The sequence below is a fragment of the Coregonus clupeaformis genome, chromosome 8, assembly GCF_020615455.1.
Source record: "Coregonus clupeaformis isolate EN_2021a chromosome 8, ASM2061545v1, whole genome shotgun sequence".
Lineage (NCBI taxonomy): Eukaryota > Metazoa > Chordata > Actinopteri > Salmoniformes > Salmonidae > Coregonus > Coregonus clupeaformis.
In genome coordinates, this window is record NC_059199.1 from 4,090,048 (window position 1) to 4,105,047 (window position 15,000).

The 15,000-nt window shown below is 46.2% G+C and overlaps 1 protein-coding gene across 1 annotated transcript in view; it reads left to right on the forward strand.

Annotated features, from left to right (window-relative positions):
* The window catches only part of LOC121559197 (F-box only protein 41-like), a 27,871-nt gene that overhangs the window by 4,943 nt on the left and 7,928 nt on the right, over positions 1–15,000 (forward strand). The window contains exons 3-9 of the mRNA XM_045221715.1: positions 5,454–5,799; positions 6,143–6,204; positions 8,155–8,492; positions 9,857–10,074; positions 11,083–11,198; positions 11,312–11,464; positions 13,691–13,786. Of these exons, the coding sequence (XP_045077650.1) occupies positions 5,454–5,799; positions 6,143–6,204; positions 8,155–8,492; positions 9,857–10,074; positions 11,083–11,198; positions 11,312–11,464; positions 13,691–13,786 (1,329 nt within the window). The remainder of the gene's footprint in view (positions 1–5,453; positions 5,800–6,142; positions 6,205–8,154; positions 8,493–9,856; positions 10,075–11,082; positions 11,199–11,311; positions 11,465–13,690; positions 13,787–15,000) is intronic.

Consider the following 15,000-nt stretch of genomic DNA (forward strand, 5'->3'; position numbering starts at 1 on the left):
GAGCCACTGAACAGTTACAAGATGGAGAATATACCTCTTATCCAACCTATACGAAGTATTGACGGTGAAAGGTATTTTCTACAAGGGCTTCTTCTCAATGGTCCTGATGGCAGTCTGCGATGCAGAGCAAGTTGGGCAGAGCAACTTGGGCTCTCAACTCATTGCAGGCTAGCTGCCGCTACCAAGCCAGAGAGTTTGGACCCAAACACCGAGCCCATTAGTCTCAGTGGGAGACGAGGCATTCCCTCTGAGGGTAAACCTGATGCGACCTTATCCAGGTAAGATACGCTAAATACATGTGACTAAACATATGATGTGAAAATGATACCAATATAGACGTAATGATTTGCCACATAAAAGTGGTTTGGCATCCTAGTAAAATGATGGGGGCCTATGTCCAAAGCATAGGCTTCACAGTTGTCACAGTACACATTTGATATCCTTCATGTTCCTGTTCAACAGTAATGGAAATGCTTCTTTATTAAAAGGTTATTCTGGCCTTGATGATGCCAAGAAGATCTACAACTACCGTCACTCAAGAGCCAGAAGAATGTCAAAGAACTGCTTTGGGATCCTTGCTGCAAGGTGGAGGATCCTGAGATGAGTCCTTGAGGTTGAGGCCCCAGAGAAAGCTGAGACCATAGTGAAGATGGAGGATCCTGGGATGAGTCCTTGAGGTTGAGACTCCAGAGAAAGATGAGACCACTGTGAAGATGGAGGATCCTGAGATGAGTCCTTGAGGTTGAGACTCCAAAGAAAGATGAGACCACTGTGAAGATGGAGGATCCTGAGATGAGTCCTTGAGGTTGAGACTCCAGAGAAAGCTGAGACCACTGTGAAGATGGAGAATCCTGAGATGAGTCCTTGAGGTTGAGACTCCAGAGAAAGCTGAGACCACTGTGAAGATGGAGGATCCTGAGATGAGTCCTTGAGGTTGAGACTCCAGAGAAAGCTGAGACCACTGTGAAGATGGAGGATCCTGAGATGAGTCCTTGAGGTTGAGACTCCAGAGAAAGCTGAGACCACTGTGAAGATGGAGGATCCTGAGATGAGTCCTTGAGGTTGAGACTCCAGAGAAAGCTGAGACCACTGTGAAGATGGAGGATCCTGAGATGAGTCCTTGAGATTGAGACTCCAGAGAAAGATGAGACCACTGTGAAGATGGAGGATCCTGAGATGAGTCCTTGAGGTTGAGACTCCAGAGAAAGATGAGACCACTGTGAAGATGGAGGATCCTGAGATGAGTCCTTGAGGTTGAGACTCCAAAGAAAGATGAGACCACTGTGAAGATGGAGGATCCTGAGATGAGTCCTTGAGGTTGAGACTCCAGAGAAAGATGAGACCATGTGAAGATGGAGGATCCTGAGATGAGTCCTTGAGGTTGAGACTCCAGAGAAAGATGAGACCACTGTGAAGATGGAGGATCCTGAGATGAGTCCTTGAGATTGAGACTCCAGAGAAAGATGAGACCACTGTGAAGATGGAGGATCCTGAGATGAGTCCTTGAGGTTGAGACTCCAGAGAAAGATGAGACCACTGTGAAGATGGAGGATCCTGAGATGAGTCCTTGAGGTTGAGTGAAGACCTGCGTGGCTCTCCACAACTACCTTTACACTACAGACACTGACAACACAGACACTGACAACACAGACACTGACTACACAGATACTGACAACACAGACACTGACAACACAGACACTGACAACACAGACACTGACAACACAGATACTGACAACACAGACACTGACAGCACAGATACTGACAACACAGATACTGACATCACAGATACTGACAACACAGACACTGACAGCACAGATACTGACAACACAGACACTGACAGCACAGATACTGACAACACAGATACTGACATCACAGATACTGACAACACAGACACTGACAGCACAGATACTGACTACACAGACACTGACAACACAGACACTGACAGCACAGATACTGACAACACAGATACTGACATCACAGATACTGACAACACAGACACTGACAGCACAGACACTGACAGCACAGATACTGACATCACAGATACTGACATCACAGATACTGACATCACAGATACTGACAACACAGACACTGACAGCACAGATACTGACTACACAGACACTGACAACACAGACACTGACAGCACAGATACTGACAACACAGATACTGACATCACAGATACTGACAACACAGACACTGACAGCACAGATACTGACAACACAGATACTGACATCACAGATACTGACAACACAGACACTGACAGCACAGACACTGACTACACAGATACTGACAACACAGACACTGACAGCACAGACACTGACAGCACAGACACTGACTACACAGATACTGACAACACAGACACTGACAGCACAGATACTGACAACACAGATACTGACATCACAGATACTGACAACACAGACACTGACAGCACAGACACTGACTACACAGATACTGACTACACAGATACTGACAACACAGACACTGACAACACAGATACTGACATCACAGATACTGACAACACAGACACTGACAACACAGATACTGACATCACAGATACTGACAACACAGACACTGACTACACAGACACTGACAGCACAGAGTCATCAACACGGTACATCCACCCCACTGGGGACCTGCGTCCAGGTGAATCCACCCCACTGGGGACCTGCGTCCAGGTGAATCCACCCCACTGGGGACCTGCGTCCAGGTGAATCCACCCCACTGGGGACCTGCGTCCAGGTGAATCCACCCCACTGGGGACCTGCGTCCAGGTGAATCCACCCCACTGGGGACCTGCGTCCAGGTGAATCCACCCCACTGGGGACCTGCGCCCAGGTGAATCCACCCCACTGGGGACCTGCGTCCAGGTGAATCCACCCCACTGGGGACCTGCGTCCAGGTGAATCCACCCCACTGGGGACTCAAGGCCCAGGTGAATCCACCCCACTGGGGACCTGCAAGTCCAGGTGAATCCACCCCACTGGGGACCTGCGTCCCAGGTGAATCCACCCCACTGGGGACCTGCGTCCAGGTGAATCCACCCCACTGGGGACCTAGCGTCCAGGTGAATCCACCCCACTGGGGACCTGCGTCCAGGTGAATCCACCCCACTGGGGACCTGCGTCCAGGTGAATCCACCCCACTGGGGACCTGCGTCCAGGTGAATCCACCCCACTGGGGACCTGCGTCCAGGTGAATCCACCCCACTGGGGACCTGCGTCCAGGTGAATGGAGACCGGTGGTACAAGGGGAGACATTAGCTTCCTGGACCCAAGAAATATGTTGGCAGACAGGGCAAACAGAGTTACTATAGACGTGCACAACAACCTCAAGGACTACTTCCTCACACCAGCTGGCCAAGTGCCTCTCCATTATGCTGCTATCGCACATGGCACCCTACAGTATGCTGCTATCGCACATGGCACCCTACAGTATGCTGCTATCGCACATGGCACCCTACAGTATGCTGCTATCGCACATGGCACCCTACAGTATGCTGCTATCGCACATGGCACCCTACAGTATGCTGCTATCGCACATGGCACCCTACAGTATGCTGCTATCGCACATGGCACCCTACAGTATGCTGCTATCGCACATGGCACCCTACAGTATGCTGCTATCGCACATGGCACCCTACAGTATGCTGCTATCGCACATGGCACCCTACAGTAAATATTCCAATGTTGGAGTTGTCTGGAAAACAAGTACACATGATGTTCTCTTCCTCTGTGTGATGACTGTTTATGTTGGGAGCTACACACTTGGACTTGGCTGTTTGGGTTTAGCTGTTTTTCTAATTCCCACATTACAAACCACAATAAAGACTACCATAAAGACAGTCACTTCATCCTGGTGTTGTTTTAGTTTGTCATATGTATTTTTTCAAGACATTTACCTAACCTTTTGTGTAGTGGCCTTTCAATGAATATCTGTCCAGCTGCAGGCAACAGGGCTAGACTCTAGAGACATTAACCTCATCAACAGGGCTAGACTCTAGAGACATTAACCTCATCTACAGGGCTAGACTCTAGAGACATTAACCTCATCAACAGGGCTAGACTCTAGAGACATTAACCTCATCTACAGGGCTAGACTCTAGAGACATTAACCTCATCTACAGGGCTAGACTCTAGAGACATTAACCTCATCAACAGGGCTAGACTCTAGAGACATTAACCTCATCTACAGGGCTAGACTCTAGAGATATTAACCTCATCAACAGGGCTAGACTCTAGAGACATTAACCCTCATCAACAGGGCTAGACTCTAGAGATATTAACCTCATCAACAGGGCTAGACTCTAGAGACATTAACCTCATCTACAGGGCTAGACTCTAGAGATATTAACCTCATCAACAGGGCTAGACTCTAGAGACATTAACCTCATCTACAGGGCTAGACTCTAGAGACATTAACCTCATCAACAGGGCTAGACTCTAGAGACATTAACCTCATCTACAGGGCTAGACTCTAGAGACATTAACCTCATCTACAGGGCTAGACTCTAGAGACATTAACCTAATCTACAGGGCTAGACTCTAGAGACATTAACCTCATCTACAGGGCTAGACTCTAGAGACATTAACCTCATCAACAGGGCTAGACTCTAGAGACATTAACCTCATCTACAGGGCTAGACTCTAGAGACATTAACCTCATCTACAGGGCTAGACTCTAGAGACATTAACCTCATCTACAGGGCTAGACTCTAGAGACATTAACCTCATCAACAGGGCTAGACTCTAGAGACATTAACCTCATCTACAGGGCTAGACTCTAGAGACATTAACCTCATCTACAGGGCTAGACTCTAGAGACATTAACCTCATCTACATAACAACGTGGTACATGGTCATGTGGGGAGGCCTTTCAATGGAGACCTTCCTGATATGGTACATGGTCATATGGGGAGGCCTCCCTGCAATGGGGTGTTCCATGTTATTGTACCTACTAGATACAGGGTGTTCCATGTTATTGTACCTACTAGATACAGGGTGTTCCATGTTATTGTACCTACTAGATACAGGGTGTTCCATGTTATTGTACCTACTAGATACAGGGTGTTCCATGTTATTGTACCTACTAGATACAGGGTGTTCCATGTTATTGTACCTACTAGATACAGGGTGTTCCATGTTATTGTACCTACTAGATACAGGGTGTTCCATGTTATTGTACCTACTAGATACAGGGTGTTCCATGTTATTGTACCTACCTTATTTGTTGTTTGTTTCACAAGAAAAAATATTTTGCATCTTCAAAGTGGTAAGCATGTTGTGTAAATCAAATGATACAAACCCCCCCAAAAAAAAAAAAAAAAATTTCTTTAATTCCAGGTTGTAAGGCAACAAAATAGGAAAAATGCCAAAGGGGGGTGAATACTTTCGCAAGCCACTGTATATCTGTGTGGGTGGATGTTAACGTGTATATGTATATATATGTTTGCATCACAGGGAGGTGTGTGATATTGAGCGGTTCCTGACAGCCACAGCGGAGAGAGAGGCAGAGGCTAAGCTGCGGCTGCAGACCTTTATAGAGGCTCTGTTGGAACGAGCCGACCGGGCAGAGAGCCAGCTGCAGCTACTGGTGGCTCCAGACAGACACACCCACAATAATGACAGACACACCCACAATAATGACAGACACACCCACAATAATGACAGACACACCCACAATGATAATAGCCACACCCACAATAACGATAGTGACTCCCACAATGGGACCAACGGCCACAGGACCAATGGACACGCCCACAGTGAAGACGACATCATCACAGGGTCAAAGTTAATTGGCTACAGGGTGAGAAGGAACAATTTATCTGATCATTGATTGGCTGAGGAGTCCATATAACCAGCTACCCAGGTCTTGGGGTGATGGCTGGAAATATTGTAATAATGTTCCCTCTCTCTCTCTCTCTCTCTCTCTCTCTCTCACCCTCTCTCTTTGTCTCTCTTTGTCTCTCTTTGTCTCTCTTTGTCTCTCTTTGTCTCTCTCTCTGTCTCTCTCTCTCTCTCTCTCTCTCTCTCTCTCTCTCTCTCTCTCTCTCTCTCTCTCTCTCTCTCTCTCTCTCTCTCTCTCTCTCTCTCTCTCTCTCTCTCTCTCTCTCTCTCTCTCTCTCTCTCTCTCTCTCTCTCTCTCATAGAGAAGCTACAGTGTATCTGGGCCGTACAGACTAGGAGACCAGATCTATCACCACCACTATGGGTAGATACCCCTCATTATCATCATTTATCTTTGTTGATCCTGGATCATCATTTATCTGTGTTGATCCTGGATCATCATTTATCTGTGTTGATCCTGGATCATCATTTATCTGTGTTGATCCTGGATCATTATTTATCTGTGTTGATCCTGGATCATCATTTATCTCTGTTGATACCAGATCATCATTTATCTCTGTTGATACCAGATCATTATTTATCTGTGTTGATCCTGGATCATCATTTATCTCTGTTGATACCAGATCATCATTTATCTCTGTTGATACCAGATCATCATTTATCTCTGTTGATCCTGGATCATCATTTATCTGTGTTGATCCTGGATCATTATTTATCTGTGTTGATCCTAGATCATCATTTATCTCTGTTGATACCAGATCATCATTTATCTCTGTTGATACCAGATCATTATTCAGCTGTGTTGATCCTGGATCATTATTTAGCTGTGTTGATCCTATATTGTCAATCAAGACAATTTAATCTAATTTGTTGATTGATTGTTGATCCAGGATCAACAAGATAATGCTGATATAGGGTGGATATCACTCTGCGGAATCAGGACATGTACAGTGCCTTGCAAAAGTATTCATCCCCCTTGGCGTTTTTCCTATTTTGTTGCATTACAACCTGCAATTTAAATAGATTTTTATTTTGATTTAATGTAATGGAATTGCACAAAATAGTCCAAATTGGTGAAGTGACAAAGTTGTGGAGAAGTACAGATCAGGGTTGGGTTATAAAAAAATATACGAAACTTTGAACATCCCACGGAGCACCATTAAATCCATTATAAAAAAATGGAAAGAATATGGCACCACAACAAACCTGCCAAGAGAGGGCCGCCCACCAAAACTCACGGACCAGGCAAGGAGGGTATTAATCAGAGAGGCAACAAAGAGACCAAATATAACCCTGAAGGAGCTGCAAAGCTCCACAGCGGAGATTGGAGTATCTGTCCATAGGACCACTTTAAGCCGTACACTCCACAGAGCTGGGCTTTATGGAAGAGTGGTCAGAAAAAAGACATTGCTTAAAGACAAAAATAAGCAAACATGTTTGGTGTTCACCAAAAGGCATGTGGGAGACTCCCCAAGCATATGGAAGAAGGTACTCTGGTCAGATGAGACTAAATTGAGCTTTTTGGCCATCAAGGAAAACGCTATGTCTGGCACAAACCCAACACCTCTCATCACCCCGAGAACACCATCCCCACAGTGAAGCATGGTGGTGGCAGCATCAGGCTGTGGGGATGTTTTTCATCTGCAAGGACTGGGAAACTGGTCAGAATTGAAGGAATGATGGATGGCGCTAAATACAGGGAAATTCTTGAGGGGAACCTGTTTCAGTCTTCCAGAGATTTGAGACTGAGACGGAGGTTCACCTTCCAGCAGGACAATGACCCTAAGCATACTGCTAAAGCAACACTTGAGTGGTTTAAGGGGTAACATTTAAATGTCTTTGAATGGCCTAGTCAAAGCCCAGACCTCAATCCAATTGAGAATCTGTGGTATGACTTAAAGATTGCTGTACACCAGCGGAACCCATCCAACTTGAAGGAGCTGGAGCAGTTTTGCCTTGAAGAATCGGCAAAAATCCCAGTGGCTAGATGTTCCAAGCTTATAGAGACATACCCCAAGAGACTTGCAGCTGTAATTGCTGCAAAAGGTGGCTCTACAAAGTATTGACTTTGGGGAGGTGAATAGCTATGCAAGCTCAAGTTTTCTGTTTTTTTTTGTCTTATTTCTTGTTTGTTTCACAATGTTATTTTTTTGTTGCATCTTCAAAGTGGTAGGCATGTTGTGTAAATCAAATGATACAAACACCCCCCCAAAAAACATTTTAATTCCAGGTTGTAAGGCAACAAAGTTGGAAAAATGCCAAGGGGGTGAATACTTTCGCAAGCCACTGTATCTGTCTCCCTTTCTCTCTCTAGAGCCCCCACTGGTCGTATGCGAACCCTGTCCCTGGGTTCTGGGGGGTGGGAGAGTGACTCGGTGGGGGGGTGGGCCACACCTCTGGAAGCCTCTAGTGAACCCCATTACTACCACGTTCCCTGCTCCACTCGAGAGGGGGGAGAGAGGAGGGAGAGGGGGTACAGGTGCACCCCAGAGGGGAGGGGAGGGTGGGGGCGGACCAGGTGGAGGGCGCCCCCCAGCACAGAGGAAGAGGAGGAAGAGGAGGATGAGGAGGAGGACACATGGTCAGAGGCCTGGAGCACACCTGAGACTCAGAGACACGCAGACGTCAGGCTGGAACCCTCACCTGGCTCAGGTAATAACCTTTAACCTTACCAGGCTGGAACCCTCACCTGGCTCAGGTAATAACCTTTAACCTTACCAGACTGGAACCCTCACCTGGCTCAGGTAATAACCTTTAACCTTACCAGACTGGAACCCTCACCTGGCTCAGGTAATAACCTTTAACCTTACCAGACTGGAACCCTCACCTGGCTCAGGTAATAACCTTTAACCTTACCAGACTGGAACCCTCACCTGGCTCAGGTAATAACCTTTAACCTTACCAGACTGGAACCCTCACCTGGCTCAGGTAATAACCTTTAACCTTACCAGACTGGAACCCTCACCTGGCTCAGGTAATAACCTTTAACCTTACCAGACTGGAACCCTCACCTGGCTCAGGTAATAACCTTTAACCTTACCAGGCTGGAACCCTCACCTGGCTCAGGTAATAACCTTTAACCCTACCAGGCAGCAGGGAAAAGGTTAACATTAGCATCCACCATCGCAATCGTTGTTCAATGCTTACCCACTTTCTAAATGACACCCTATTGAACAGGGTCAATAAGGCTCTGGTCAAAATACGTGCCCTATATACACTGAGTACACCAACCATTAGGAACAAACCCCTTCCTAATATCAACACTGACTGAAGTGGATTTAACAGGTGACATCCATAAGGGATCATAGCTTTCACCTGGATTCACCTGGTCAGTCTATGTCATGGAAAGAGCAGGTGTTCTTAATGTTTTGTACACTCAGTGTATATAGGGAATAGGGTACCATTTGGGCAGCCTTGTCTGTGTCTAAACTCCAGCCTTGTCTGTGTCTAAACTCCAGCCTTGTCTGTGTCTAAACTCCAGCCTTGTCTGTGTCTAAACTCCAGCCTTGTCTGTGTCTAAACTCCAGCCTTGTCTGTGTCTAAACTCCAGCCTTGTCTGTGTCTAAACTCCAGCCTTGTCTGTGTCTAAACTCCAGCCTTGTCTATGTCTAAACTCCAGCCTTGTCTGTGTCTAAACTCCAGCCTTGTCTGTGTCTAAACTCCAGCCTTGTCTGTGTCTAAACTCCAGCCTTGTCTGTGTCTAAACTCCAGCCTTGTCTGTGTCTAAACTCCAGCCTTGTCTGTGTCTAAACTCCAGCCTTGTCTATGTCTAAACTCCAGCCTTGTCTGTGTCTAAACTCCAGCCTTGTCTGTGTCTAAACTCCAGCCTTGTCTGTGTCTAAACTCCAGCCTTGTCTGTGTCTAAACTCCAGCCTTGTCTGTGTCTAAACTCCAGCCTTGTCTGTGTCTAAACTCCAGCCTTGTCTGTGTCTAAACTCCAGCCTTGTCTGTGTCTAAACTCCAGCCTTGTCTATGTCTTCGTGTGTCTTACTATCTCTACCTGATGTTTCCTCCAGGTGTGTCGTCCGTGCGGTCCAGCCCGTGTCACCGTGGTGACATAGCGTTGGGGGCGGGGACTCTGAGACTGAGGGCGGGGTTATTCTGTGTGTTTCCTTATTTGGATGTGCGGACGTTGCTGCTCGTCGCTGAGGTGTGCTCTGATTGGAGGTTTGTGGCAAGACACCCGGCCGTCTGGACACGGGTACGACTGGAGAACGCCAGAGTCTCCGCTAAGGTAAACGCACCTTTGGCATAATAATCATCATTGATATCATTGCAGTGAAGTTACGGTCATGTTTGGGTCTATTTCAGTTCTGTTTTAGTTCATGGTTGTGTTTCACTCCTGTTCTCACGGTGTGGTTGTGGTTAATGTATGGTAATGTTATGTTATTTTATGGTTGTGTTTTTGATCCATGGTTGTGTTTCAGTTCCTGGTGACGTTGTCTCAGTGGTATACTCAGACACACTCCCTGGTGTAGTTGTGTTATGGTTAATCCATGGTTGTGTTGTGGTTGTGTTGTGGTTGTGTTATGGTTAAGCTAAGGTTGTGTTATGGTTGTGTTTCAGTTCCTGGTGACGTTGTCACAGTGGTATACTCAGACACACTCCCTGGTGTAGTTGTGTTATGGTTAATCCATGGTTGTGTTGTGGTTGTAGTTGTGTTATGGTTAATCCATGGTTGTGTTATGGTTGTAGTTGTGTTATGGTTAATCCATGGTTGTGTTATGGTTGTGTTGTGGTTGTTTTATGGTTAATCCATGGTTGTGTTATGGTTGTGTTGTGGTTGTTTTATGGTTAATCCATGGTTGTGTTGTGGTTGTAGTTGTGTTATGGTTAATCCATGGTTGTGTTATGGTTGTGTTGTGGTTGTTTTATGGTTAATCCATGGTTGTGTTATGGTTGTGTTGTGGTTGTTTTATGGTTAATCCATGGTTGTGTTGTGGTTGTAGTTGTGTTATGGTTAATCCATGGTTGTGTTATGGTTGTGTTGTGGTTGTTTTATGATTAATCCATGGTTGTGTTATGGTTAAGCTAAGGTTGTGTTGTGGTTGTGTTTCAGTTCCTAGTGACCATGTTTCAGTGGTGTACTCAGACCCACTCACTGTTGTGGTTGTGTTATGGTTGTTTTGTGGTTGTGTTATGGTTGTTTTGTGGTTGTGTTATGGTTATTCCATGGTTGTGTTATGGTTGTTTTGAGGTTGTGTTATGGTTATTCCATGGTTGTGTTATGGTTATATTTCAGTTCCTCGTGACCATGTCTCAGTGGTGTACTCAGACCCATTCCCTGGTGCTCCAGAACCTCAAACCACGACCGCGACGCCGAAATGAACGCAGAGAGGACTACGACAAGATCACACGGTAACCTCCATTAATATCAAACAAGGACAACAAAACATACAGTCCTGGACCACACGGTCATATTGCATTAGGAGCCTGCTAGCCTACAGCAACAGGGTGGTGTGTCTCTCCAGGGGCTGTCTGGAGGGAGGTGTGGAGGCGTTGCTGAGGTCAGCAGGATGCAGTCTACTGGTGCTCAGAGTGTCTCACTGTCCTCACGTCCTGACTGACCGCTCCCTGTGGCTGGCGAGCTGCTACAGTAGAAACCTACAGCACCTCACATACAGGTAACCTACAGCACCTCACATACAGGTAACCTACAGCACCTCACATACAGGTAACCTACAGCACCTCACATACAGGGAACCTACAACACCTCACATACAGGGAACCTACAGCACCTCACATACAGGTAACCTACAACACCTCACATACAGGTAACCTACAGCACCTCACATACAGGTAACCTACAGCACCTCACATACAGGTAACCTACAACACCTCACATACAGGTAACCTACAGCACCTCACATACAGGTAACCTACAGCACCTCACATACAGGTAACCTACAGCACCTCACATACAGGTAACCTACAGCACCTCACATACAGGTAACCTACAACACCTCACATACAGGTAACCTACAGCACCTCACATACAGGTAACCTACAGCACCTCACATACAGGTAACCTACACACCTCACATACAGGTAACCTACAGCACCTCACATACAGGTAACCTACAGCACCTCACATACAGGTAACCTACAACACCTCACATACAGGTAACCTACAGCACCTCACATACAGGTAACCTACAGCACCTCACATACAGGTAACCTACAGCACCTCACATACAGGTAACCCACAACACCTCACATACAGGTAATCTACAACACCTCACATACAGGTAACCTACAGCACCTCACATACAGGTAACCTACAGCACCTCCACATACAGGTAACCTACAACACCTCACATACAGGTAATCTACAACACCTCACATACAGGTAACCTACAACACCTCACATACAGGTAACCTACAGCACCTCACATACAGGTAACCTACAACACCTCACATACAGGTAACCTACAGCACCTCACATACAGGTAACCTACAGCACCTCACATACAGGTAACCTACAGCACCTCACATACAGGTAACCTACAACACCTCACATACAGGTAACCTACAGCACCTCACATAGAGGTAACCTACAGCACCTCACATACAGGTAACCTACAGCACCTCACATACAGGTAACCTACAGCACCTCACATACAGGTAACCTACAACACCTCACATACAGGTAACCTACAGCACCTCACATACAGGTGACCTACAGCACCTCACATACAGGTAACCTACAACACCTCACATACAGGTAACCTACAGCACCTCACATACAGGTAACCTACAGCACCTCACATACAGGTAACCTACAACACCTCACATACAGGTAACCTACAGCACCTCACATACAGGTAACCTACAGCACCTCACATACAGGTAACCTACAGCACCTCACATACAGGTAACCTACAACACCTCACATACAGGTAACCTACAGCACCTCACATACAGGTAACCTACAGCACCTCACATACAGGTAACCTACAGCACCTCACATACAGGTAACCTACAACACCTCACATACAGGTAATCTACAACACCTCACATACAGGTAACCTACAGCACCTCACATACAGGTAACCTACAGCACCTCACATACAGGTAACCTACAACACCTCACATACAGGTAATCTACAACACCTCACATACAGGTAACCTACAACACCTCACATACAGGTAACCTACAGCACCTCACATACAGGTAACCTACAACACCTCACATACAGGTAATCTACAACACCTCACATACAGGTAACCTACAGCACCTCACATACAGGTAACCTACAGCACCTCACATACAGGTAACCTACAGCACCTCACATACAGGTAACCTACAGCACCTCACATACAGGTAACCTACAACACCTCACATACAGGTAACCTACAGCACCTCACATACAGGTAACCTACAGCACCTCACATACAGGTAACCTACAGCACCTCACATACAGGTAACCTACAGCACCTCACATACAGGTAACCTACAGCACCTCACATACAGGTAACCTACAGCACCTCACATACAGGTAACCTACAACACCTCACATACAGGTAACCTACAGCACCTCACATAGAGGTAACCTACAGCACCTCACATACAGGTAACCTACAGCACCTCACATACAGGTAACCTACAGCACCTCACATACAGGTAACCTACAGCACCTCACATACAGGTAACCTACAGCACCTCACATACAGGTAACCTACAGCACCTTAGGGTCGTGTTGGTGTGTGAGTGAAGTCTCAGGCAGGGCTACCTCATCATGAGAGCATGAGTCAGTCTCACCTCGGCTACATTTTCGTGCCTATTCTGAAATAACTGTGTGTGTATGTCTGTTTGTGTTTGTCTGTGTGTGTGTGTGTCTGTGTGTCAGGAGTTCGTCAGACCCCATTGGTCATGAGGTGGTGTGGGCTCTAGGAGCAGGCTGCAGAAACATGACGTCCCTACAGGTGGCGCCACTACACCCCTGGTGAGTAACAGTGCCGTGGTAGTCGTAAATTACATTTTACATGTTTTGTTATTTAGCAGACGCTATTATCCAGAGCGACTCAATTTATACCCTAATTTACATGCACACAAGAACTACAATCAGCTACACAAAATGAAGATCCGGCGTAGATGCGTAGATAAAGTTGTGCGGACCCGCAATTTGTAACGCAACGCAATTACGGAGAATAACAATTTTGCGTAGCAACTGCATTCTTGCGTTGTGTACGTAGGGAATGAATTAGGCTCCAGTAGTCGTAGTAATATTAGTAGTAGTAGTAGTAGTAGTAGTAGTAGTAGTAATATTAGTAGTAGTACTAGTAGTAGTAGTAGTAATTTTAGTAGTAGTAGTAGTAGTAATATTAGTAGTAGTAGAATAGATCAAATTAAATCAAATTGTATTTGTCACATGCGCCAAATTCAACAGGTGCAGATCTTACCGTGAAATGCTTACTTGCAAGCCCTTAACCAACAATGCAGTTTTAAGAAAATTGAGTTAAGAAAATATTTACTAAATAAACAAAAGTTTTAAAAAAGTAACACAATAAAATAACAGTAGCGAGGCTATATACATGGGGTTCCGGTACCGAGCCAATGTGCAGGGGTACAGGTTAGTCGAGGTAATTGAGGTAATTTGTACATGTAGGTAGGGGTAAAGTGACTATGCATAGATAATAAACAGTGAGTAGCAGCAGTGTAAAAACAAAGGAGGGTCAATGCAAATAGTCCAGGTAGCCATTTGATTGTTCAGCAGTTTTATGGATTGGGGGTAGAAGCTGTTAAGGAGCCTTTTGGTCCTAGACTTGGTGCTCCGGTACCATTTGCTGTGCGGTAGCAGAGAGAACAATCTATGACTTGGGTGACTGGAGTCTTTGACAGTTTTTTGGGCCTTCCTCTGACACCTCCTAGTATAAAGGTCCTGGATGGCAGGAAGCTTGACCCTAGTGATGTACTGCGCCGTACGCACTACCCTCTGTAGCGCCTTACGGTAAGATGCTGAGCAGTTGCCATACCGGGCGGTGATGCAACCAGTCAGGATGCTCTCGATGGTGCAGCTGTAGAACTTTCTGAGGATCTGGGGACCCATGCCAAATATTTTCAGTCTCCTGAGGGGGAAAGGCTTTGTCGTGCCCTCTTCACGACTGTCTTGGTGTGTTTGGACCGGGATAGTTTGTTGGTGATGTGGACACCAAGGAA